The sequence below is a fragment of the Balaenoptera physalus genome (assembly GCF_965194825.1).
Source record: "Balaenoptera physalus genome assembly, chromosome: 20".
Taxonomy (NCBI): Eukaryota; Metazoa; Chordata; class Mammalia; order Artiodactyla; family Balaenopteridae; genus Balaenoptera; species Balaenoptera physalus.
Genome location: NC_138901.1, coordinates 2488318 through 2515722, shown reverse-complemented (window position 1 = coordinate 2515722; position 27405 = coordinate 2488318). Strand labels below are relative to the sequence as shown.

The window sequence follows — 27405 nt, the reverse complement described above, 5'->3', positions numbered from 1 at the left end:
TGATAATCTCTAGGACCATCCATGTTGCTGCAAATGGCATTATTTCATTCTTTTTTATGGCTGAGTAATATTCCACTGTATACATGTACCGCCTCTTCTTTATCCATTCATCTGTCAATGGACACTTAGGTTGCTTCTATGTCTTGGTTACTGTGCTGCCGTGAACACTGGGGTGCATGTGTTTTTTCAAATTAGAGTTTTCTCCAGATATATGCCCAGGAGTGGGATTGCAGGATCATATTTATCTTTATTCTCAGAGGCGTTTAAAATGGATAAATGCAGTTTGGAAAACAAATGAGTCCAGTTACATATAAATTCAGGTTACTATTAGACTATGGTTTAAGTAGTTAATTTCTCCCAAACTTCTACCATAAACAGTAAAAGCATGGATGACTTCCTTGAGCCCAAACGGAGTAGAGGAAGAGTGAAATGTCTGAAATATTGATACCTCACCCACTAGGGTGCACCTGCCTTAATTTCACGCTTCTGAATTTGCACCATCTCTCTGTATTCTCTGCACATTTCAGCCTTCGTGTATCTTCCCAATCAAATTAGGCATTTCTTTAAAACAACAGAATTAGCGACCATCTAGTTACAAGAAGATGAAACCAAGCCCCAAGGAGGTAAGAGGAAATAGATGAGATTACACATCTAGTGAAAAAATACAGAAAACTGGTTAATTTTTTTTCTCTGATTTGTTGCTAAGTTTGTTGCTAAGAACTATGCAACGCTGTGGATGTAGACTTTGGAAATTTTGAGTTAAAAAAAAAAAGCAAGTTGAAAATAACACAAAAATAATATTAACTGCTCATGAAATTTGGAAGAAACCATCTTAGGTTTGATTTTCCATTTCCTAGGTGCTCCCTCTAGCACTTTTGTTAAGACACTGGGACCCACGGAGCAGTTTTCCTTTTTCAGAGAGCAGGACCCACCTCCAGAGGTCCGGATGGTTAGAATCTCAGGCTCTAGAACCGAGGCTGGGGTTTCCGTCGGTAAAACCTCCAGAATGTCAGGCCCTCAGATGTGAGTAGCACTCGCCTGCCTTCACGGAGGAAAGCGAATGGGGTAAGCAGACAATCTCCCCGGGGCTTAGCAGGCAGGAATGTCAAGTTCATTAGCTAAAAACTAAAAACAGCAGGGTGGGAGACATGCTCCTATGAACGAAAACCGTAGAATCAGGCCTCCGGGCATGCCCTGGTGCAGAGGCAAGCGCGAGCTGGTGAACTACCAACAAAATGTCATTATGAGTTGAGTTATCAAATGGTAGTGAAAGAAAACTACCAATACTAATCAACCCTTGCAAACTCTTTCCCATAAAGCTCGATATCTTTTTTTTTTTTTTTTCCTAACTGATAGAGAAAGTTAGTCGTCGACTTGCCAAAGGAAAGCTTTTCATGGCCAATTTGGCTCTCCACTTTAAACCCAGCTCAGGATATTAACAAAACCTGTTGCCAAGGGACAGAGATGCAGAGTTGAGTCTAAAATACAAAAAATTATATTCAGCTAGCTGCTGGAAGAAACCCTCTCTCAGCAGTACTTCATACTGTGGATTTGAGTCCGGCAATGAGCGGCTCCCAAGTTGCAAGGCCTTCCCTGCCTTTTCTCCTCCCTCACCTCACTGCCCTGCTAGACGACCCCCTACACTGCAGCCACACGAGGCTTTAGGAGCTCCTGGACGCTCGTGCCTGCACACACCGCCCCTCAGACCAGAGCTGGGTCTGCTCAGACGCCCCACTCCCACCCAATCGCCAAGCCTCCCATTCCCTTTCCAAGATCTAAGCAGTTGTTCAGCCTTTCCTCTGAGCTCTCATGAAGTCACAAATGTTGGTACACACGTCTGTCACTCATTAGAACGTGAGCTTCTTGCCAGTAGGAATCATCTCTCTGCACCCTCCCTGGCACCCAGCCGTGAACCCCACCAAGAGCATCTAATAAATGGTCAGGGAACGAATAAATGGATGAATGACTGCGTGCAGGATTGAACGGACCCGTTCAATCATCTGATGACCGACTGAATAAACAGAGGTCCTGATTTCCTGGGCCTGGTGCTCTCGTTTATTTTTTACTTTTAGGCCTCAAGGGTTCATTAGTTTCTGCCTTTAGAGGATGAGCATAAGGGCTTCCCAGAGGGTCAGAGGTTGGCCTAGCGTCAGGATGCGCCCAGGATGCTAACAGCAGCCCCTGTGAGGGTCAGGAGATTTGTCTTCCCGACCTGATCCACCGTCACCTTGGATTTCCCAGTGACTTGATCCCTCTTGATCATAACTGCTTTGTCTATAAAACGAAGTGCTTGGCCTACATGATTTCTAGGGTCTCCGCTAAATGTAACGTGCCATGGTTCTAAACTCTTTACATTTTGCCAGGTATCTATCTACCGCCCAGACTCTTTGTACCAATATACTTGGGCAGCTGTCACATCAGCAGAAAGTTAATCATGTGTTTATCACTCAGCCATTAGAGAGCACCAGGGCGCCTTTTCTGTGCTGTTCTTCACTTCCAGGGCATTGACTCAGTTTGTTCACCAGATGGTATTATTGCTCTTTTCACTGCTCAAGTGGCCTCCTTATAAAGGCAAATGATGGTGTATACGGTCTGAGTCTCCTCCCCTCACAGAGAATATGAGGGAATATGAGTAGACACAGCTCCTTCCTTAATAATTAAGTTCTTCATCATTAACAGTATGCAAAGTTTAAAAATATTACGCAAATGTAAAATGCCACAGGTCACAATACTGTCAAAGTTCCATTCAAGCTTAAGGCTAAACGGCCGTGTTCGCTGTTTTCATTTTCTCATGTATTTCCTGATTTATTATGTCGATCCGTTTGTCTCACTTAGGCCCGTACTCAGATAACCTGTTCCTACAGCCCCTCTAAGTGGGCAGCGGGCCACGTGTTTAATCCTCGTGCCTCTGGTGTATGTGAACATCGGACTCAGATCCACTCAATCCAGCACCCACTCGTCGTCAGGGTTATCTTTTCTTTTGCAAAATAGAGATTTTGATCTCAGACCAGAGACTGCAACTAGTCAAAAAGTGGTGGGGACTCAAGTCCATAGTCACACAGACGCCGGGCTAGGGGCGCTGTTACACCGTGGGCACACTGATAAGGTAGCAAAGCCTGGTCTGCAGGGGAGAAGAGTAAAGACTCTTCTAGAAAAGCAGAACGAGGCCCCTGCAAAGGGAGAGAGAAAGGAGTCAGAAGATGCCTTTCTCAGTTCCTGCCAGGCTCCGCTGTACCTCCTGCAACTGGACTCAGTAAAATTCTCCTTCATAAAGACTCTTTTATTGGAGGGAAAACAAAACACACACAAATACACAAATGCATACACGTACCTGTGATCGCTCTACCTGTATATTGTATACACTCTTCCTAGGTCATAAGCATCGTTCCATTAGTGGTTTCGTCCGCCTTCATTACCTATTACATCAGGTAGGCATCTGTAACTTCAGCTATTCCCTTATTATTATGCAATAGGGTGTTTCTATTTTTCACTATTTTCACGTGGCAGTTACATAGTGAAAAACATGAACTTTGGGATTTCAATGAACTAGATTCAAATCCCAGCTCTGCAAAACACTAACTGTATGATTCTGGGCAAGTTATTAACCCAAGTTCCAATTTCCTCCTTTGTAAAATGGCGATAATTTTACCTACCTCTCAGGTTTTTATGAAGATTAGCCCTAGTAAGTTTAGTGCTTATCACAAAGCCTTGCACACAGTAGGCACTCAAAAATCACTCGCTATTTAGGATAGAGTCTCATAAATGGGAACGAAATTGTCCGGGTTCTCGACACTGCCCAATTGCTTTCACAAAGACTCTGCATCCCCCGATATACTTTTTTTAATCGAATTATAATTGACATATATTATATTAGTTTCAGGTGCCCCCCCCACACCGATACCCTTTTTAAAACAGAAAAGCAGCACAAACTTTCCTCTAGAAGTTTCATTTCTCCTTCCCAGCTTTGCCTTGGAATTGGAAGTCTAGGAGTCAGGGCTGCTTTTCCACATGAGATCGTGTTCGCCTCCGAATCTGAGACGGAAAATCAGAGGCTGGTTTTAGTTCTAAAACCAGTGGTCTGACCATCCACTGATGCACTACTTCCTGTTTTCCTCTGACTCTGCTGGTCCCACTTGGAGAGCTGTGTGCAGGTACTCAGCGAGGAGAGGAGTCTGGGCTCGCTTTAAACAAGCCCCAAGCTAGTTCCTGTTGCTCTTCTTCCTCATATCCACACACCCTGGCTGCCTAGGCAGACGGCATCACACCGTAGGCAGGTGAACAGAGACTGCATCCGAAGCTGCAGGAAACAGGTGAGGTGGATGCTTGTCTCTTATACGCAGGGCCAATATGGAATAAAAACTTACATTCATGCCTGGCTTCTGCGCCCTGGGCCCTCAGACCCCTTCTCTCTCTGATCCCTGCTTTCCAGCTGACCTCCCTGCTGATGAGTTCTTTACTCCTCTTCCACGTTGGCTCATCTCATTCTTGACTTTCTGCCTCACTACTGCTTGCCCACCTGTTCTCTTGCTGTTTGGATCACCTGCCCCAGGACCGTCCACCCAGCTCTGAGGGATGCCTTACCTTCCCGTGGCCTGTTCTGGGTTGCCCACCTGGCCGTGCGCTTGAAGGATGCTGCCATCAATACCCTGGCAGGACAATCTGACCAACGATGGACATCTGTCCTAAGCTGGGAAAGTTCCCTCCCACTGGCCTTACCCCTGACCACCCCATATGACACATCCTGACACTTTCATCCCTTACTGTCCCCTCTTCCTGAAGCTGATGCGGGTATTTTTATCCAGAATTTTATGCTAAACATACTCAGACCACATAAAATAAAGCTGCCTATTAACACGAATAAGTAAGACACACAAGTTGAAAAGACCTGTTGTTAATAATCAATATTGGAAGAGCTTGCTAACACTCGAGTAGTACTTTTTTTTTTTTTTCCTGAGGCTTACAGGCCTTTTCTAAAAATAAGCTTTGCCCGGCTACAGATCCTTGGTTCTTACTCACTGCCGTTCCCTCTTAAGCTTTGTTCCATTAGGACTGGAACCATTTGTTACAAAGGGAAAGGCCTCCGTCTGTGTGCACGGAAGGGGCATGTGACAGCCACGGCCGGTTCACCAGCAAACACTAATTAAGTTTGGGAATCAAGACAGCAACAGCGTGTGTGTGTGTGCATGCGTGTGTGTGCGTGTGTGTGTGCGTGTGTGAATTTAACAACCCCCTTCCCGCCGCCCCCCAGTTTAGAAGCATCCAGTCTCTCACTAACAACAGAAAATCAGAAGAAAGAGCCGGTAGTGTGCTCAAGGACCAGACGGCAAGTCTCCCGTTTTACTTGCTTATTCTCCCGAGAAGCACGACACCGAAAGTTCCATTTGGCCAAGTTAATGTCCTCCCTCTACCAACGGGCCCTGACCCAGGACGAAGGGTGCCCTCCTCCTTCCTCCGTACCCCAGCCGCACCTTGTACCGAAGCTACACGCGCATCACACCCAGGAGCGTTCACCTGCTGGCGTGCTCATCTTCTCATGCTACGGTTGAACTCTGTCCCCTCCCCCAAATTCCTAACTTGAAGACTTAGCCTCCAGCGCCCCAGAACGTGAGAATTTGTCTTACTTAGAAATAGGGTGGTTGCATATATCATTAAGATGAGGTCATACAGGATTAGGGTGGGTCCCTAATCCAATAGGACTGGTGTGCTTATAAAAAGGAGAAATTTGGCGATGGCACACACACACTGGGAGAAGGCCGTGTAACGATGAAGGCAAAGATCTGGGCAATGCTTCTACAAGCCAAGAAATGCCAAAGATCGCCTGCAAAGCCCCAGAAGCCAGGAGGAAAGCACGGAGCAGGCTCCCCCTCACAGACCTCAGAAGGATCTACCCTGCTGCCGCCTTGAGCTCAGACTTCTCGCCCCCAGGGCTGTGTGACAACAAGCTCCTGTTGTGCACGGCACCCACTTTGCGGTACTTTGTTATGGCAGCCCTAGCAAACTAACACATCCTCCTAGACGGTGAGCTTCTTGAGGGTAGAGATGGAATTCTATGCACCTTTGTAGCCACTGAGCACAGCGCAAGGTGCAGGTTATTTATATGATTGTTCAATAACGCTTGTTAAATTCAACCAAGAAATATATGGTCCTCTGCCCCCGACACACAATCTCACGCATCTACCCCACCCCCTGCCCCGCCAACACTGACTTGCTGTCGGTCTTGCCTGAGGACAGGTCACACCAGAAAAGAAAGATTGAAATTTAAGACAGAAAAAGTCATCCTAACCCTAGTGTATCAAAATTTCTCAATCTCATTCTTAAATCAACTCCAGAACTAAATCTGCATTTTTCCCCCTACTTTACCTATAAAAATAGAAGCTCATTCAGGATCAAAGTCCCAAGCAAGGAGACTTAGCAAGCCACTTAAAGGAGATGACAGAATTGGCAGGTCGGTCCTAGCCCCCTGGCTGATTGTATGTTCTCTTTAACTGCCCAGCAAGGTGAGGCAAAAACTGCCCCCTGGCTTTCCTGACTCAGACTGGGGGTGATTCAGCCCACCCACCTCACTCTATGGACCCTGAGCTGAACGAGGTCACCAAGGAGAAAAAGGTGACTTAGTATAGTTACACTGAGAAGCAGCCTATTGTGGGCTCCAGAGCTGTAGGTCACTGTGTTTTTGAAACCAAGATAATGAAAGAAACATGGATTTAATCTAACAATTGTATTAAAATATCAATTGTATTAAATCTGTTCACCTTTTAAATGGAATTTTTCTGAAATTAAAAATACACACAAAAATGTATGAACTCCCTTGCCAGTACCCGGTATCATGCTTGAGAAAGTAAGTGTGGTAAAACAAAGAACTTTCTGGAGCACTTCTCTTCAGGTAAAAGTAAAATGAGAATTCAGAAGTGCAGTTTTCCTTCTTTTCAACTGACTTCAGCTAATTCTAGAAAAGAGAAAAGGAACTAAGAAGTGGAAAAGGCAGGTTGGCGGGTTATAAAAAATGAAAATTACAGCCGTGGCCATGCTCTGGAAACTATTCCCTGACCTAGGTAGACGTTGATTATTGAACCAACAGCTTGCTTATATAATTACAGTGTGCCTATAAACCCAGTAGATATGATATACTTGTTTAACTATTAACCTCTAGATTTCCTGGAGTTTCCACAATCCAAAAAAAAAAAAAAAAAACACCTAAAAGTATGAGATATGACGTTCCATTTATTAACCTACTGTGATCATAAGTGATAAAACCGTATTGAGCTTGCTAAGAAAAGGAAGTTCTTAGAAAAGACACATAAGGTCTTTGAAGCTCCAGAGATTTTCCTAGGGCATCTTCTCTTCTTTATTCTTCTAAGGAATTGTTCTGCCTCTATCAACATTGTGCTGGTTATTTTATTGATCTTGAAGTCAAGATCCTTCTCCATATTTACTTTGGATCTAGGACACCATTTCCTCAACAGCTCTGAAAATCATATTGATACTTGCGCGCTCATTGTAAAAAATGTTCCTGATCCCCCTCACCTGCAGGGCTTTCTAACCCATAGTATCTATTCTAAGCATATCTAGGATTCTAGCTTGTATTCTGTGCATTTCTGTGCAATCTTACCTCCTACTAGACTCTAAGCTCCTTAAGGGCTAGAGGGAAAGAAAGAGTAAAGCAAAGTTATGCTTATGGCGAGCTTACTATATAGCTCAATGCCTCAAACCCAGAAGAGCTCTCAATAAATAGTTCCTGAACAAATGAATGCCAAGCACTGGCCAAAGCACCTTACATACATAGCCTTGCTTAATCGTTATAACGATCCTGTGAATGAGTATCAGTCTCTCCATTTAGCAGGTCAGGAAACTGAAGCTAGAAGTCAAGTAGATTTTTCAAGGCTCATAGCTAGTAATTGGGAAAGTAGAGCAGCATGCATTTTTATTTAGTTCCATCTAGCACAGTATCTTAAACATAGCAATCGGTAAAAAGTTATTTGCTGAACTGATACGGACAGGCCCTTTATCCGCGTTCTCTCTTTAGATGTGTTTGGAGTCTTTGGGGTGGTTTTTTTCAATGGCTAAGAAGTTTGGGGCACAGGAAGGAGTAAATAAAGTGGGGAGAAGATGCCTATAAAGATTTCAGATGTCACAGAAAGGCTGTCTCTGCACATTCACTACGGAATAATTCCCAGACTCTTTGCCATTCTGTCCCCACTGGTTGCCCAGACTCCAGCCTCTCCCTTATCTCGAACTCATCCCTCCCGTGTGGGACTGGAGGGGGGAGGGTGAGGAGGGGAGTAAATAACTCGTCACTCAACACCTAGGCCGCCTACTCCCATGGCTTCTGTGAGGAATCAAGGGAAGGAGTCACGCACAGGCGCTGGCTGCTGTGCGTGGCTGGAGAGACAGATGGCAGAGGGCTCACCGGTTTAAGAGAGAGAAAACTCTTTGCGAAACCCCCGTTTCCTGTACCACGAAAAAGACGTGATTCCGGTTTCCTCCACTGTGTCCAGGGGAAGAGGGAAACAGTGAAGATGCGGGTTCAGGCCCAGTTGCAAGGAAACTGCACTTGTTACCTTTACATAGAAATAACCAAGAAGAAAGGAAATCGCTAAGCCAAAGAGGCTTGTTCCTCTACGTAGGTATGTTACCAAACGGGCCATGTTCTCATTACTGTTTTAAAACAATTCAACTTGGATGTGCAGAGAAACACATAAAGTTTAGATCTGCTTAGTTACAGCCTCTCAGAGAGCTAATGGAATCAACATTCATTACTGACGTTTAACATAAACTTCCTGTCTGTACACACCCGTATCTACCAGTAGACCAGTTGTAACCAGCTTCCTTTAACCAATGGGCAGTTTGTACTTGGAACTCAACCTTAAAACTCAGAATGAGTCAGGCTCAATATTCTATGATCAACAGAGGCTTAAAGGAACAAGTCAAAAGGAACCCATGTATAGGTAGACACAGGTCAGCCCCTCCTAATTACCATACCTGGCCCTGGTATGCACAAGTTCCCATGGCATCCATTCAGGTTTTCCATCTCCAACCATGTCTTTTGGGAAATGGGTTCAGACATTTATTATGGAGTGACACCTCAAGTGGAGTAGCCAGGAGCTCAGGTACTGGGGTCACACAGACCTTGATTAAAGCAACTGCTCTGCCACGATCAACCTTGACATTTAACCTCTGGCCTCAGTTTGCTCATATACAAAATGGGGCATCACCTCATCGGGCCCTAGTGAGGGGAGAATGAGATAACTCATGTTCGTCACTAAGCGCGGTATCTGGCATAGAGAAGGGCTCTCCAGCAGTGCAACCACCTAAGATGGTAGGAATGACGGCACCTCCTTGTATGGGACTTGAACGGACCTCATTTGGAAGACGGTGAACAAATCTGGGCTCGTCCTACCAAAGCTACTCTGTCCTCAGGTAGCCTCCATCCCCATCCTCCCCTCCCTTCATTTCCAGAACCTGTGCCAGGACCTTCCCTGCTAAATACTCACAATCCCCACAATATCAGTGACTTGGAAAGCAAAAGGATACTCATACGCAAAAGAAAACTGTCCCCAGGGCTGGGGCAGTTAATGTGAGAAAACGGCTCTAGCCTTTGTAGGAGGTGACAACCGGAAACCCGTCTGGGTGAGATGGAGACTCCTACAATGAAGGGGGGCTTCCATCCTCATCCCACACAGATGACATGATGGCACCTCTGACCTGGGTCATGGCAGGAATCAACAAAGCCAGGCAATGGTGGTAGCATGAGAGGTGTTTTTAGTTCGTTTGTTTTTTAAACACAATATGGGATGAAGAAGGGGAGGATGAAGGAACCAGAAGAACGAATGAACAGCCTCTCAACGGGAGAGGAAAGAAAGGCAAGAAAGGCAAAGAAACGTCAAGCAAACAGGAAGAGTGCAGCTGAGGGGAAAGGACCCCAGGATGGGCCAAAGGAGACGGGTAGCTCCGCTGAGCGGAAATGAGCAATGGCCGGCCAATCTCACAACCAGGAGAAACACCACTCAGACGTTTCCTGTGGGCTGGGCCCCAGAGGTCGCTGGCTGAGTCATGGGCGAGTAGTTATCCAGGTTAACAACTTCCAGTTAAAGCCAAAGAGGAACGTAATACGGACCAGGAGTCATTACGTGATTGAGGAAAGTCACAAAGGGCAAGGTCACCAAACTTTTTTTGAAAAGGGCCAGAGAGTAAATGTTTTGGGCCCTGCGGGACATACGATCTCCATCACAACTATTGGAATGTACAACCGCGGAGGGAAAGCAGCCCTAGACAACCTGTAAATGAATGAGCAGAGCTGTGTTCCAATAAAACTTTATTTGTAGACACTGACTTCGAATTCTATATAATTTTCATGTGTCATGAAATATTATTCTTTTTATTCTTTTCCCAATCATTCGAAAATGTGCAAATCATTTTAGCGCACAGGCTGTACTTAAAACAGGAGGGGCTGGATTTGGCCCCCAGGCTGTAGTTTGCTGGCCCCCGGTTATGAGCTTGGGCCCCGTGGCCAAACAGGCTTGGCTTTGCATCCTGCCTGGGCTGCCTGCTGGTTCTCCAGCCGTGGGCAAGTTAGTGAACTCACCTGAGCCTCAGCTTCTTCATCTGTAAGTTAACAATAACTGTATCTGTCCCCCTAGGATTTATGTGAAGTTCAAAAGCATAGCACCTGAAAAGTGACTGACATAAAATAAGTGGTGATGATGATGATGGTGATAGAATTGGGTGTCTGGGTGTGGGTCGTGATGGCATCAGATCTATAGCTAATTGTCTCTGGGAAAAAAAAAAAAAACAACCAAGGCTGACCCCAATCCGACTTAAGGAGGGATATACAGACTAGAAAATAAAACAGACGAAGAGAGATTCAGCAAGAGCCTGTTTAATGCTTCAACTCAGAACTGAGTTGACTAAATTACGATGATTTGTAACAGACTTCGTGTGTGTAGGTTATAACCTGACTACCCTTTCAACTGCAGAAAGAGGGGGTTTTATGAACTGTGTACCAAACATTATGGACCAGCTCAGGAAAGGAAGACCATCTGAGGAAGCAGAGTAGGAAACAGAACCGAGGGCGGGGTGCGTGGAGGGGGCGGCAGAGACAGTGGTAGGTGGTCGAGAAGGAAGTTGTTTCATTGGGGGGTTATCCATGCAGAGTTCCCTGTTTTGTCATAGGGCAGCCAGCTGTTAAAAACTTTCAGGTTATCTCTCACAATGCTTCAGAGGCTCAAGTTCAAAGGTAACGTACAAACCAGCCCCTAAAACCAGCACAGTGTGGAGGAGTTCACTTCAGTCCTACCCCACTGGACCCTTCAGACAGCTCACCTTAGCTCTGCATATCTTTAAAAGAGTTAGCCAAGGCTCATGCAACCTTTAAATCTGTTTAGAAGGCCTAGGCAGGAGAAATCACACTTCTTCAGCCATTGTTAAGTTGCTTTTTATTGCTGTTCTTGCAACTTCCAAATCATCAAGCAAAGATAGAATGGAAATATTAATGCAAAAAAAGGAAGCACAGGAAAACTGCATTATAATTTAACGACCCCACACCTTTTATGAAATGTGGGGCAAAATGACAGAGATCTCCACGGATGAAAAATACTTTCACTGTCAGACATTTATTGAGCACCTAGTATTTATAAGCTCAATGCTCAAGGAGGCAGAGTTGCAAAGATGTATAAGAAGAAATATGAGCTACCCAGCAGGGACTCTCAGAGATCGTCCATAAAAGGCAAACAACAATTACAGTGGTTAAAACTTGCAGCTGTATAGTGTAGGCATTGGGAATTAAAATGAGAGCATTCGCAAAATATCCTTTGGCAGAAAATTGGTAAGAAACCCCACCACCATGATTGATGTATCACCATTTCTTGGGCACAGAAAAAGAACCCCTGCTGATTGTACTGTCAGCCTTCCGTACCAGCCTGCGCCCCACAAAAACAAACAAAACAAAAAATGTGAAATATACTAAAGATTCTGGGGGAGAAAAATGTTTTATGAATGCGGATTACTAGTGTTTGTGTGTGATTTAGTGAAAAGAACATTGGGGCAGAGAATCAGGAGATGTGAGTTCCACCTATGGTTCTGTCTTCAGGCAAATCGCTTTCTTCCAAAGCTTCAGTTTGCTCATTTGTAAAATGAGATGATTAGACTATAAAACTCCTTTCAAAGCTGTAAACTCTACTACTTAATATCAAGATGCATACATAGGCACGTTTACTAAGGAAGGCTATGTTAAGAATACGTGAAGTGTGATTGACTTGATAGAATTTCTGAGGTCATCAAAGTCGATCCTTGCCTTAATTCTTCTAACAAATCTAGTAAAGTAAGCCACGTTTTATGATTAGACATTACACATGAAGCGGAAAAAAAAAAAAAAAGAATTATTCTGCAACAATGCACATAACACAACCAGGTGCTTATGTGAGAATTATTTATGAAACCAAAGAGAAACTACTTTTGCCTGTAGAGATAACTGAAAATGCAGAAATGTCCAGAAGTTAGTAAATTCCAGATGGAATTTAAATCAAATCATTACACTTTTCTTATTATTTTCATAAGATCTGGATAGCTATAGTTAGTATAACAAAATGAGTTTATAAAGTATAAGTTTACTTAAGACATTTTGGTTAAAATTAAAATTAGAACTCACCAGGGAATTAAAGTGTTTAGATGCATTAAAGTTGAACCCAACTTTCAACCCATGATTACCTAAGCTCTGCCATCTTGGAATGTTCTGGCCTAACTTTGAAAATAATTTGATCCCCAAATTAAATTTTTAAAGATACATTTTATGAGGAAAAAAAGAAACAAAAACACATGAAACACAAATGTCAAAAGAAAAGAAAAATTCAACTTCTTTATCACTAAGAAATGCAAATAATAGTAAAATATTGATACTTTTTATCAAATTGGCAAAAAAATTTTTTCAAATTATTATACCCAGGATGAAGGAAAGTGAGCATAACCTTTCTTTTTCTTTCTTTTTTTATTTTTTTTAGTTTTTATTTTATATTGGAGTATAGTTGGTTTACAATGTTGTGTTAGTTTCAGGTGTACAGCAAAGTGACTCAGTTATACATACACATATATCCATTCTTTTTCAAATGTTTTCCCATTTAGGTTATTACAGAATATTGAGTAGAGTTCCCTGTGCTCTACAGTAGGTCCTTGTTGATTATCTATTTTATATATCGTAGTGTGTATAATCCTTCTGAAGAGTAATTTATTTGGCAGTATTTAGCAGGATGCTTAAGAGGAGAGAATGGGCACCTCCACACGTTACTGGTGAGAATAAGAACTAGTTGCAGGCACTCTGGAGGCCGGTACATCCATGCCCGCCCTTTGCTCAGCACTTCCACTTCTAGGAATTCCTTCATCCTAAGGAGATAATTGGGCCAATGTGCAAAAATGTGTGTTCAAGGTATTCCTTGCAGTTTTGTTTATAGCTGTAAAAAAGTGGAACTCTGTGAAAGTCCAGTTGGAGACTGATGAAACAGCTACATTCTTACAAATTAAAATGAGCAATTGCTAAAAAGAATGAGGAAACTGTATGTGCATGAGTATAGAAAGATGTCCAAGATATATGGAGTATGAAGCAAGTTGCAAAATATCATATAGAGTGTGTAAAAGAGCACGTATGCAAACATATGTATGCATGTACAAATGCAAAGAGTCACTAAAAAGTTAACAGTAGGTAGCTGTGGGTGGTGTGACTTTGAGTGATTTTTATTTTCTTATTATGAATTTCTCTTCAGCTTGAATTCTTTTCAGTGAGTATATATTGTTTTTATAGTAATAAAAAAACTATTTTTAAAAGGTGAAGAAAAGAATGGGGCATGAGGAAGAATTAGATATCCATAACCTGTAGTTCTGTGTCCTGGAATTTACTCTAAGACCACAGTATACGTAATAATGTATGAACTGGGATGATTATCATAGCAATATTCATAATATTGAAAGTTAATAAACATTAATGTTCTATTTAAATAAATACACTAGAATTAGATATTATTAATGTAGAAATATATTAACTTGGAATATTTCACAGTATTATTGGTAAGTGAAACAAAAGGCAACTAAATAATTTTATACACATTTTGGATTTATTCATATTCACATATATATAGAATAGAAAAATGTCTCAAAGGATATATGCCAAAATGTATACTGTGGTAACTAGTGAGTCTTATTTTTCTTCCCTACATTTTCAAATGTTTCCACGATAAACAAGTATTATTTATGTACTTTTTTCTTTTAAGTTTTAAAAACATCCCTTATAGACCTTTCAGACTTTAAAATAATTCAAAGTAGTTATAATGATACTAATCTGTGAAAAACAAAGGAATGAGAATCTCAGCCCTTTGCTCCAGCATCAAATTACCACCAAGAGACCCCCGGAAAGCCCCTGCAGCTGACCTGCAGCATGTTGTAAAGTAATGAATGCCACACTGATGCAAAACAAACTCAGGAAACCCAGGGTACCTATTCTGATTTTGTGTCCTGCGATGTGCGAGGTTATAAAACATACTGGCTCAGATTACAGGCTAAGCATGACAAGTCCCTCTGGTGCAACCTAACAAAGGAATTTACAGAATGAGAAATTTACACATTTCGTTTCCCAGGGTAGAATGAATTACAGAAGCAAAGAACCCACAGTAGGGTTAAGTCCTTGCCTGTCACTCTCCTACATGCTTCTGAATTATGCCTTATACACGGTTCCCATGACACAATGTACCTATTACTATTTTAAACCAAGATAAACTAATATTTTTTAAAGGTGAATAGAAGGAGAAGTGAGAAAAAGTGCATTTGTAACAGGGTCAAACTCTTTGTATATTTTCAGGTGAACCGGGGGATGCCAGACCTCTCTCCCCCGACCCTCCCTCCCTCAGATCATTATGGCTGATAACAATAGTTTTACTTTCCCGGGTAATGTAGATGACACATTTTTCCTGTAGCCTGTCTTCCTGTAAAGTGCAGGAATTCCTGCACCTTCTGGGTGCCCTTCCTGTTAACTTACATTTCAGATTTCCTCAAAAGGCATTCTACCACTTTAATATTTGAAAAATGTCAGCTCAACCCCAGATAGCTAATATAAACAAGCTGAAAAGCATACCACCTAAAGTTACAACTGTGGAAAACAAAATTTCTTTTTAAGAAATTCTTTCTCGGAATCTCACTGTTGGTAAGGCTGGAAAGAAGTAACCCAGTCCTTCCAGCTCGCAGGGAGTCTGTAATTCTTTTGCCTCTGCTGTGCCTTAAATTAGAGGTCTGTAAAACGGAATTATAGTGATCTAGAAAGTTCATAAAGGTCCTTGAATTGAACATGTTGTTAAATTCTTCAATACTATGAGGTTATAACCACCTTTCACTTTTCCTCCATTTCATTTGCTTATAGTATTACAAAGAAGTTTGGTACTGCAAAAAAACAAAAACAAAAACAAAAACAAAACACTATCTTGGCCATTTGAGAATACCGTAGCTGAATTAGGCCAGTTCCACATTTAAAGCCCAGGCCAAAAGTCTTTGCCATTTCTGAAATGATCACACACTTCCTTCTATCAAAAACTTTCCTTTTGGACAGGAATCCCATGTTCACACCAGATGCACCTTCCAAAGGGGACCCAATTAAGAAAACTATTTGGATAAATGGGAATTAATGTAAAGAACCACCAGTACCTGATCTACTATGGGTGCACCCATAATGGAAGAGTGCCATGCTAATATGTTTTTCAGTTTCCCAACTTCTTCTGCTAGGAGAGAGCCGCCTTAGGAGCGAGCCCCCCAAAATGCACAAAGAAACCTGATTGAGTTTAAACCCTAAGGTCCAAAGATAAGATCACTAGAGCACCCCCTTTCTCTCTCCCAGAGAGATCACTGCCATCTCTAAACTCCAAATGCACCATTTTGCTTCACTATCTATGCAATTATCTTATATCACAATGATTTGCATACGTGCTTTCTTTCACCAACTGCATGGTAAATTCCTTGAAGGAAACAACTACGTATAAAATATTTTTGTATGTCCCCAAATCCTGTGCACTACAAACACACACACACACACACACACACACACCACATCTCGTAATATATTTACTCATATATTAAACTGACCTGAATGAATGAGTGAATGCACACCAAATACAAAGTAACTAGATGCAATCTCTCTCACACATCAAAGCCTGGAATGCCCTCCTAAGCGATTATTTCTCTGCTCAATTAAAAGATTGTCGGTTTTCCCAATATTAAGGAACATTGGAAGCTCATAATGCCAATTCCTAGGTACTTCGGCACTCTTAGCTTTTCAGATTTCCATGTTTTCCCCCTACTATCCAAAGAAAAGAAGAGCCCTACTTTGAATTCTTGAGAATATATATTACTTCCTTCTGGGGCTGAGATGTCTGATTCCCATCAGGTAGAACTAAAAAGTGACACAACAACTCTCCCAAAAGTAGCAGAACGCTGATGAGACACCTGAATTTCCCTGGATCTTACTTACCTAATGCCCTGGGGAGCCTATCTCACCGTGTGCTGAGCTCACTGCTCCTTCCCATACATTCTCACCGGGCATATGCTTTCTCTACGCTCAACAGGGATTTGTTCTAAAACAAGTGACTTACAGTCCTAGGGCCACCTGACAACACCCCCTCAGCTCTCTAATGCCATGTCAGGATTTTTATATTTTTAATCCCCTCCCCAGCATGACATTACGCCTGCAAAATACAACTGTGTAAAAAGAATATTTTTAAGAACAACAAAAAAAAAAAAAAAGAAAGAAAGAAAACAACCATAACCCTGAACTTCTGACCTATTACAGCTGACTAAATATATGCAATTACACACTTAAAAGATTTCATTATGGTTGTCAATGAAACAGTGCAGTCCTCCCACATTGGCGTAATGCTTAAAAGTACAATTTTTCTCCCAGTATTTTCCCTCGAGATGCAAAGCATCTCCCAAATGGGAAGACATAAAACCTCGATGTCCTCATTGCTGCTTCTAAATACTGCGAACCAATAAGCAATTGGTGTAAAGTGCAAAATCTCGGAAGAGAAAGACTTCTTGTCTGCTTTTTTGTAAAATGCTATTATTCACCTTTACTTCCTTTAAAGATCAGAAGTTGCTTAATGTTCAAAACGATACCAATGGAAATTTAAGTAAATACTAGCACCAACAATTCATTCCCAAAGGAATATAAGATTACATTAATTTCCTACTAGTTTAACTCAAGTTTTACCTTTCATTTTCATCTACAGACTTTTTAAAAGTTTGTATTCCTGTTGCACGTAAAATTACCTATTATATGTGTGCATACTAAAGAATTTTACAATTATATAAAGCATTGCACATTTATACGCTACCAACCTGCTCTATCTCTCCTGACTGTGCAAAAGGCAAAAAGAGCTCAGTAATCCTAGCAGAAGAATGCAAATAACGTCAATGCACAGCTGAACTGCAAGCCCTGCCTTACAGGAACTCTCTGTGTCTGCAAAAAAAAAAAAAAAAAAAAAAGACACATACTAAACAGGAAATGCAACTGAGATGTGGAAAACCTCAAACTTAAAAATGCAATCGCCAGGCGAAAATTGCATCCATGCATTCATAAATGCATGCACAACCCTTTGCATTTTTGCAAGTAATGCAAATAGGCTCTTACCTTTCGACTGAGACATTTTCCCCTTTCCTTTGATGGGGGAGGGGAGCACAAAAGACTTTGCCTTGCTTCTCTTCTGTAGCTAGTTTTGCAACAAAGATGCAAGCTGCAGGCGTGCAATCTTCATGCAAGTGGAGTTTCTCTTGACCGAGGCAGCAGATGGACTTTCAGGGAATCCAGATGGAAATGCACACCTTGCAAAACAGACTGGAAAGTGATTTTTCCCCCAGTTGCAACGTTAGGGAAGGCTGTGCTGCAGCTACATGATGGGCCAGGGCTGGCAGCTAAAAGCTCCAAACTTGGAACTGAGTATCTTAGTGCGCAGACGTCCTTCCTGCGAAGGGCGCGGGGGCCGCTGGGAAATGTAGTTCCCGAGCGGAGTCCACGGGGCTCTGATTTAAGGACACGTGGTCGCGCGGGTCGCTGAGCGGGGTGATTGGGAGCAACATAGGTTGCATCCAGGTAAACAAGTCATAGACGCACTCGGTACTAAGTGATGGGAGAAAAAGGCAAGGCCCAGGGGAGCGGGCATTTACGTTCTCCAAAAGCCCCTGAAACAACAGCCAAAAAACATATCAGTTTGGCTAAAAACCACTCGGCCCGCTCAGAAAGTCAGTGTCGGGGTTCAAGTGTTTGCAGGGCAGCACCTGTTGGACTGTTCCTGCCTGTAGACGTTGTATTCCTCTTAAACGTGCATTTAAAAAAATCTTTTTCTAGCCTGGAGAATTCGCTGGTGATTTGGCTGGGCGGGGGTTACTGCAGAGGAGATGCAAAGGATTCGGGTCGGTTACCAGCCAGGAATCTGAAGTTCAGTCCCGGGGCTCGTGGAGGTGGGGGGATCGGGGAGTTCTCATTTCTTGAAGGGTTAAAGAGAAAGTTCCGCTGTTGGTGTGTCAAAGCAAACTTTATCAGAGTTCAAATGTTTCCATGTTTTTTTCTCACCTGGGTGGGAGGAAAGTCCCTGGCCTCAGGGAGAAAGTGGGCGGTCATCTTAAATTAACAGAATCAAATATCTTGAATTTATTAAACAAAATTTACAGACTTTTGTTGAGCTCCCAGGGTGTGCCAGGCACCTTTCTAGGACCTTGGGTCGTCCCACTGTCATGTATTGCTCACAGCTAGGGCCTGGGCACCATCCTGGCGGAGAATAGGGTCACCCCTTCTCAGGGAAGCAGAGAGGCATAGAATATTCCATTAGTGAGGGGACCTGGGCTGAAATGAGCTCAGACTTCTACTTCATCGAGTGGACCGGACTCAGAAATGTGCTTTTCAGGTACAGAGGGAGGAATTGAGGGTGTGGGGCTGCTGCGGTGTGAATAAGCACAGTGGAAGTCTGCAGAGCACCTCTTCAGGGGCCGGCAAGGCTGCCTGCTGCATTGTACGCAGAAGTGGGAGTGGGTGGAATTTACCAGTGGGGACTGGACAGGGCCTTAAAGTCAGGCCAGAGGTTTGGACTTTATTCTGCAGATACTTGCAAGGTGGTGAAAGGGCTTTGAAAAGGGGTGTAACTGAATCAAAGCATTGTTTTAAGAAGGTAAATTTGCCCTCAGCGATCAAGGTGAGTTGAAACTGGGAGAGGCTGGAGATAGGTCAGGTCAGTAGCAAAAGGCAAAAAGACGCACTTTGAAAGAGGGTTCGGCTGTATTTGATGACTGCTGATGAACACTGTTGGAATTTTATTAAGAATTCTAAGAAGCCAGGGCCTTCTGAGTAATGGATGAATCAGAGGGAAGAAGGCTACCATGTTTCAGCTACAAATCAGCAAATCAGCTCTTAAAACAAATATGCAATAGGTCATGGAACTAACATTAATTTACTTAAGTTGATCCCCTCTGCTGACATTAATGAGAATTAATCAAGGTCATGTCATGTTCATACTAGCTTCTGCCTCAGAAAGGCAGAGATCTCTGTTCCTTGAGCTCAGACGGGAAGACTTGCTACTTCACTTTCTTTCCCTCTCCTTCTGGGCGAATCCATGCTGTCTGTTCCTCCCTTTCTTACACACACAATCTCAGCCTCATCGAAGCAGTATTTTTTCCTCTAAGTCTCATTTAAGCAGGAGACATGTGGGCATGGAGATCCACTTTAATGCATCCAGGTCACTTTCCTAAGCATCGACGGAGCAGCTGCTGTGCGCGGGCCCTGGGTCCGCTCCTGAAGCTGCTCAGAGACTCGGCCCAGGCAAGGCCTGAACAGCCGCCCACAACTCATTTCCATTTGCATTTTATGTGCTCAAAAGCATTGCTCTTAAATCGCCCCAGGCTCCCATCTATGAAAGAGCTCTAATCACATCATGTCTGGTGCATTTTGCCGCCATTGTGCTTGTAGTTTCTCTGCACAGGCGTGCACGGTTCACAGCTGGCAAATGGCTTGTGTCCTGCAAGTGAGTCTGTAATTCATTTTCCCATAGAAACAGTGATATGTTTAATAGCCAGTGCACATCTACGCTCACACACCCACACCTATGCAAAATACCTTTGACCATAAACTGAACCATACATTTAAAAATTGCAACATGTATCATTTTTCTTTCTGGGAAAAACATATTTTGAATTTCCACAGGGAACTCAACCTCTCTGTAAAGTCTTAGATTCCCAGAGAAAAAGTTGTTCTTCTTCTTGCCTTGGTGGTAAAAGGTTTCCTCCACCTCATTCCTGGGTGGAAGAAGAGGTTGTACCTCCCTACAGACGTAAGCCTTTCTTCTTCTTGCCCGTTTGTGGCAATGCTCCTAGGAAGAGAATCCCTCCCACAGTGGGAATGGCAAGAGCCAAATCTGCAGCACATTAGGTGTTTATCTTGAGGTGACCTGTGCTCCTACTTCGAATCCCTCATCTTTGAAGTTGTCTGTACTTCCCATCTTTCTAAAATGCAAGTTTGATACACTCTCCCCCCAGCTTCTAGTTACCTTCGAGATCACTGCCAAACTCTCGGGCTTGGTATAATTGGCTCCTCAAGACCTGGTTCCTGCTTACTCTGCCACTTCATTCTCACCCTGTGTTGATGCTACAGCCAGAAGCCAGGTTTGCTCCCCACCTTGCTTCTAGATACACTGCTCCCTCTGCCTGGCAAGCCTTATCCATTCTCTTCTTAGCTCCTTCGCATTTGTCCTTGAAGACTCTGCTTAGCAGGCACCTCCTTTTGGCCACCTCCGGGGATGCGTCACCCTGTGGCCACCTTCAGTGTGAATGAGAGTACTCCCTAATTCTGTAGCACCCTGCCCACAGCTGTCTCGCAACACTCACCCTAAGGCAGGCAGGTGTTCACTTTCGTATGTGTCTCCCCCAGGAGACTGAACTGCTGGAGATCAGAGACTAATCTCTGTGTTCCCCGTGCCCAGCATCTAGCATACAATGCTCACTCAAGTGCACGCTGAAGTAGGGAATGGAGTAGATGGAAGAGGGCCTGTCACCTCGACGACCTGGAATAACTAGATTCCAGCGACAGAGTTAACACCTGCAGGGGAAACTGGAACACCTGGGAAGAGCCCTTTGCTGTCAGGTTAGAGGTATGAGACGCTTGGAAGGAGGCCCTTAGGTTAGGTCCGACTGGCTGTAAAGGAGTTGCTCTAGAGGGTTACGTGAGCTGGAGAAGGCGGGGGGTGGGGGTAGAATGTCTCAACCGAGGGTGACTTTTGACCCCCAGGGAATATTTGACAATGTCTGGAGATGGTTTTGGTTGTCACAGCCAAGGGGTGGTGGTGGTTGTGGCATCTAGTGGGTAGAGATGAGGGATGCTGGCAGTTGTACTGCAGTACATGGGAAGCTTCCACCAACAAAGAATCGTCCGGTCCAAATCATCTGGTGCTGCATTTGAGAAACCCTGCTGGGTAGTAGTACCATGAGAAGTTACCTATGCTCTACTTTTTTAAGTTAATTTAAAGCTAATGAGATTTGGTAAGGTGTAACTTTTTTTTTTTTTTTGGCCAAGCCACACGACTTATGGGATCTTGGCTCCCCGACCAAGGATTGAACCCGGGCCCTTGGTGATGAAAGCGTGGAGTCCTAACCACCGGACCACCAGGGAATTCCCAAGGTGTAACTTTTGACGTAAGAAACCTAGAATCTAGGAGATGTGAATTCGAGTCCTGGCTGTAGAAAAGTTAGCTGTGCCTTCTCAGGCAAGCACTTCACCTTTCTGGACCTCTTCTCGTTCCACTAAAATAAGGGGGGTCAGGCTAAGGCCCCTTCCTGTTCTAACAGTTCATGTCTGTGAGCCCAGCTCACGTGTCTGGTTAAGAGAACTCATGATTTGAAGAGGGTCGTGATCACACATCCCGTTTCTCACACTGGCTACATGTCCTTCTGTTCAGGAACTAGAAGGGCTCCCGATCCCCTGCTCTAGCAAGACAGCCAGTGAGCACCATGACGATATCACTTCGGAGGTGAGACAGGACATACTCCTGTTACAGTTTGAAACATTGCCGCTCAGGTCGCAATACTCACCTGCATGTGACATTTGTGAACGTTTTCCAACAGTGGCCACTAGGTCTCAGGAACAAGGGAAAGGAAGGCACCAAAGGTGAAGCTAAGAGTTCAGGTCTGAATATCTGCTTTTCTAGATTTTAGAAAATTGTGGTACAAATAGGTGTGTTATGTATAATATATAATGAAGTCTGTTGAGGATCTCCCTGCATGGGGGATTGGTTTAGGGGACTGGATGATGAGTTGTGCTTATACAGTATCTTTTTATTTATTTATTTATTTTTAATTTTTAAAACAATTTATTTATTTTATTTATTTATTTTTGACTGTGTTGAGTCTTTGTTGCTGCGTGTGGGCTTTCTCTAGTTGTGGCGAGCGGGGGCTACTCTTCGTTGCGGTGCGCGGGCTTCTCATTGCGGTGGCTTCTCTTGTTGCAAAGCGTGGGCTCTAGGTTCGTGGGCTTCAGTAGTTGTGGCGCACGTGTTCAGTAGTTGTGGCTCGCGGGCTTATTTGCTCCACGGCATGTGGGACCTTCCTGGACCAGGGCTCAAACCCATGTCCCCTGCATTGGCAGGCAGATTCTTAACCACTGTGCCACCAGGGAAGCCCTACAGTATCTTTAAGTACATTTTTTTTACTGTATCAAAATATCACAATGAATTATGACTACTGGCAGAAATTCTAAAAATCCCAAAATAGATTCAGCGTGGCTTCCATTGTCCTCCCCAGTATGGCGCAACCATACCTGTTCAGCCTTCTCTTTTTCTCTCTCTGTCTCTCTCTCATCTACTCTGTGCTTCTTTTGTTTAAACAGTCTGGTCAAAACAGGATTACTTATCTTACTGGAGACATGAGTTTACATGTTATCATTCCTGTTTGTTAACTTGTGCTATTCTCTGTCTTCACCCTTCTCTGGTCCCCACCTGAGCCTTCGTTTTTCCAAATTCTACCTTTCGAGGGTTCCAGGTCATCTCTGCCCTGAATTTGTCTTTGATCACATCCTCCTGTCTTGTCAAAGAGCATCCCACCCCTTAAGTTCTGAAGGCATCTGTTTGCTCTTATGAGCCGTATGTCCAATATAACTTGCAGTACTATTACTTGAGTACCAATCTTACCTCTTCTGCTAAGTTTCTTGTTCCCTGCACATTCCTAACCCACTCCCCTTGAGCAGACCCCCTTTGCTCATCTGTGTTTGGCCCTTGAATCTAAGCTTGGGCAGGACAGTTTCATCTTCATCCTGTAGCCCCAGGTCTACTATATGTCCTGCACATGATATGTGCTCAGTCAATACCTGTTTATCTGATGGATGGATTTATTACTGATGAATGAGTTCATCTAGAACAGGTTAATTAGCTTATCTTAGAGTTCTTTGTTGAAAGTTAAAGAAATACTGGCATAGGGATTTTCTAGGAAGAAGAATTTTTATTTAACTATGATATCTAATTATCTAAAAACTGTTTTGGCTAATACTTTACTAAGACTCTTATTAAGATTCTAGATTTTCAAACCATATGAATAACCTTTAAAATTAATAGCGTCTACTATATATAAAATAGATAACTAATAAGAACCTGCTGTGTAACACAGGGAGCTCCACTCAGTACTCTGTAATGGCCTATACAGGAAAAGAATCTTAAAAAAAAAAAAGAGAGTGGATATATATATATATATGTATAACTGATTGACTTTGCTGTACACCTGAAACTAACACAACATTGTAAATTGACTATACATCTATAAAAATTAAAAAAATAATAAAAATAAAATGAATAGTGTCTGATATATCTTATGGAAATGCCAACCAACTATCCAGAATCCTTACTGGACTGCATTCTCATTGAATAAAAAATAAGTAATATGAATGTTCACTGTTTCTGAGCAATGAAGGGACATATAGAGCCCCAGTGGGAAGCTGCTTCAACCTTTGCCCCAAGCAGTGTTGACTCTTGGCCAGACCTATTAGCATGAGCTGACTGACAAAAAAAGTGTAGGTTCTAGGAAAGCAAGACTAGAAATGATTCCAGCCTAGCATTAACCGAATAACAGTGTTAGTGATTATCTGGATGGTGCATTAAAGCACTGGCGAGTAGTAACTACTTTAGATCATTAGATATAAGTAATACAGGGAAGAAAAATGATTTCAAATCCTGCTAAATCAAGAGAGGAAATTGGAATATTGTCTAATCTCACTTATGCATACAGTTGTCAGGGATTGGTTCCAGGACCCCCTCCCCTGCCCCATTTCCCCACAGACACCCAAAGCCTCTGATGCTCAAGTCCCTTATATAAAATGGCGCCGCGCACATCCTCCCATATACTTTAAATCATCTCCAGATGACTTATAATACCTCATACAGTGTAATTACTATGTAAACAGTTGTAAATACAATGTAAATGTTATGTAAATAATTGCTGGGGTGTGTGGCAAATTCAAGTGTTGCTTTTTGGAACTTTCTGGAATTTAAAAAAAAATATTTCCCATCTGAGGTTGGTTGAACCTGAGGATGTGGGTGGAACCCATCGATATGGAGTGCCAATTGTATACTTTCCTCCGCCTTCTACCGTAAGCAAATCAGTCAATCTCTTTTTCCATACACACACACACACACACATGTGTATGTGTATGTGTCTGTGTGTGCCTATATGGTTTTTTTCTCTCATACAACACTCACTCATTTTCTTCTCTGGTCCTGCCTCATCTGGCTTCTGAAAGTCTGAAGATTCAAAAAGAATTGCACCTTGGCCACCCAGATCCCCAGATATCTCACTTTGAAACTTCTTCCAGGGAAGATATCTCCAGCACTTCGTGTTTGTACGGCACCCTCATTGTTTTAACCTTAAAGAAATGAGAATCTTGTTGCCACTGCCATTTGATTTGTCAAAGGTGACGTATTACAAAGGGGTCAAAGGTGATTGACGCATGCCCTAGTGACATGAAAGGGGTATATTGAACATTTATTATAGAGACACCTGGGAGAATTTCTTTACAATAGGGATTGTCAAATTATGGCCCCTGCTCCAAATCCATTGGTCTGCTGTTTTTTGTAAACAAAGTTTTATTGCGACACAGCTACACACATTCTCATCTGTATTGTGTATGGCTGCTTTTATACTACATCAGAATTAAATACTGCAACAGCGACTGTCTGTCCCTTTACAGAGTGAGTGTGCAGACCCAGCTTTACAAATTGGTCTTTTCTCCGTATTCCTGTAAACCCCAGGTACTGATTAGTGCATTTTTGTGGGCATTCAGTTCGTTTGGAATCACCCTGTACTTAACTGTTTCTAATACAACAGTTTTAACTCCATAATTGTACTGCAAAATCCTTGAGAATACTCTCGTATACCCCAGAAATCCTATAGAGCACAGCAGTGGGTGCATAGCAAGGCTGTTATAAATATTTCTTGATAGATTGATTAAATTGAACATTTATTGTAAGAATTCTGAATCTTGTAACATAAGAAAAAATTAGCTCTCAGTTTTCTTTGCATGTATCCAACTTTCCACCTATTTTGCCTTCCCTACCTATCTCTCAGAATGTTCCAAGTCCTAACATTTTTAAATACTAGGTCTATGTACTAGAGAAGGATTAGGAAAAATCAAAATATAAAATACAGGCAATGCCAGCTATAAAACCCACACCTCACAAATCTTTTTATCCCCAGGACCAAAAGAAAACAGAAGCGGGAAGCACCCCAGTTTATCATGTCTCATTTTAAGAAGTAATAGACTTTTATTAAGGCCTACAGTTATGACAGGTATGGTATGGGTGAAGAAAAGGGACAAAGTGGGGCCTCCCTGGCTGTCCAGTGGTTAAGACTCTGCGCTTCCACTGCAGGGGGCTCAGGTTCAATCCCTGGTCCGGACACTAAGATCCCACATGCCACATGGCGTGGCCAAAAAATAAAAATAAATAAATAAAAAACATGCGAAAGTAATTTTAAAAAATTTTATAAAAAGAAAGAAAAGAAAATGGACAAAGTATGATCCCTGGTCTGAGAAGCTTAAAATCCTGTGGCTCATTTTAATAACATTTTTGTAATATTTTAAGGTTTACAGGCTCTTCCCGTCCTCTCTACATCATTTTATCCTTACAATGACACTGTGAAATGCATTGTCCCAACATCTCAGTTTATCCTGATCACCTCATGTCGTTGCTTCCTTTGGCCAAGATGGAAGAACGTGATTTAAAACTGTCCTGACTGCAGATGTAAAAACTTGTCTTCTGATCCCTTTAAGTTCCTTCCTTTAAGCGGTCCAGTCTTGTCTTAAGCTAAGTGACTTTTAATAAATGCCCTAGATATGTGCCTTCCTCAGGCTAAGTGTAGTCTGGTAACATTTTGCCTCATTTTGTATGCGTTATTAACGGGACAAGCACAGTTCAGGACTTACGAAGTCGCTAGTACATCAGTATATCTCCTTTACACGCTGCACCTTAGCCGATACACTGAAAATTCGGTAAATGCTGGACTATTTGAGGATGAGTTAGAAACACTGATATAAGGCAGTGTTGTGCCCTTCAAGGCTCCTTGATCTGTTTACATTGATATTAATAGATGGTTCTGGGCTTCAGTCACAGGCCTGAATAATTCAGGCCAAACTGACCTGCTGCACTGCTTTAAAAAACTATAAAATATTCTGGGAAATATTTTAGATGGGTGATATATGCAAGTTATAGAAAAAGTTCAGGAGTCCACAGAAAATTAAGAAACTGTCTGAACTACAGTGGTGTAGAAATAATTATAGTCAATATAATAAATCAGCTTGTTCTTAAATTATTCCATTTGGATTAGTGTCCAAAGGGATTGTTTTATTAGTAACAGCCTATGGCAGGATCATGGAAAATATTACCGATTTTTCATATTTACTCTCTTTTTGAGGTGGGTAGACTAATCATTTTATTTGTCAGCCAAACTCCTAAAAACAGTGGGTTCAATGTATTCTTTAAATTAATATATTGCATAACTGAATAGTATAAGTATTATGAAATTGTATAATATTAGAAATCAGCTATTTGAGGCTATAATGAACACCTGATGGTATTTTATGGATTGGGCACTGGCGTGAGTTACATGCCTCAAACCTGTCCGTAACTTTGTTTCCTACAGTATAAGGAGTGAAACAGCAGAGATACATGAGACAGTAGTCTACTGCCGCTGGAAGTCTTTGGAAATTATTCTAGAGCCCTTTCCAGCAGGCTTACCTACTGGGAATTTACCTAGATGGGAATTGAAGTGAACCCCAAAGCCTGCTCGTTCGCTGAAGACTAGAGGTTTCCATTTCACAGGGCCTTATTTCTCCTTTTGTTGCTGTTTTTTTTTTTTTAATCCAAATAA

At 42.5% G+C, this 27405-nt stretch overlaps 1 protein-coding gene across 4 annotated transcripts in view; it reads right to left on the bottom strand.

Moving 5' to 3' along the window:
• Positions 1 to 17959, bottom strand: part of MAP2K6 (mitogen-activated protein kinase kinase 6) — a 135022-nt gene extending 117063 nt beyond the window's left edge. For 3 of the 4 annotated variants that reach the window (XR_014257830.1, XM_082442951.1, XM_082442950.1), the window contains exon 1: positions 17651 to 17958. Coding sequence is in view for 3 of the 4 variants with exons in the window: in XM_082442951.1 (XP_082299077.1) it covers positions 17651 to 17666 (16 nt within the window). In the remaining variant the exon portion in view is untranslated. Of the gene's footprint in view, positions 1 to 17650 lie in introns of all 4 variants that reach the window. The other variant, XM_082442952.1, reaches the window with a different exon arrangement.
• Positions 17960 to 27405: the final 9446 nt, after the last annotated feature.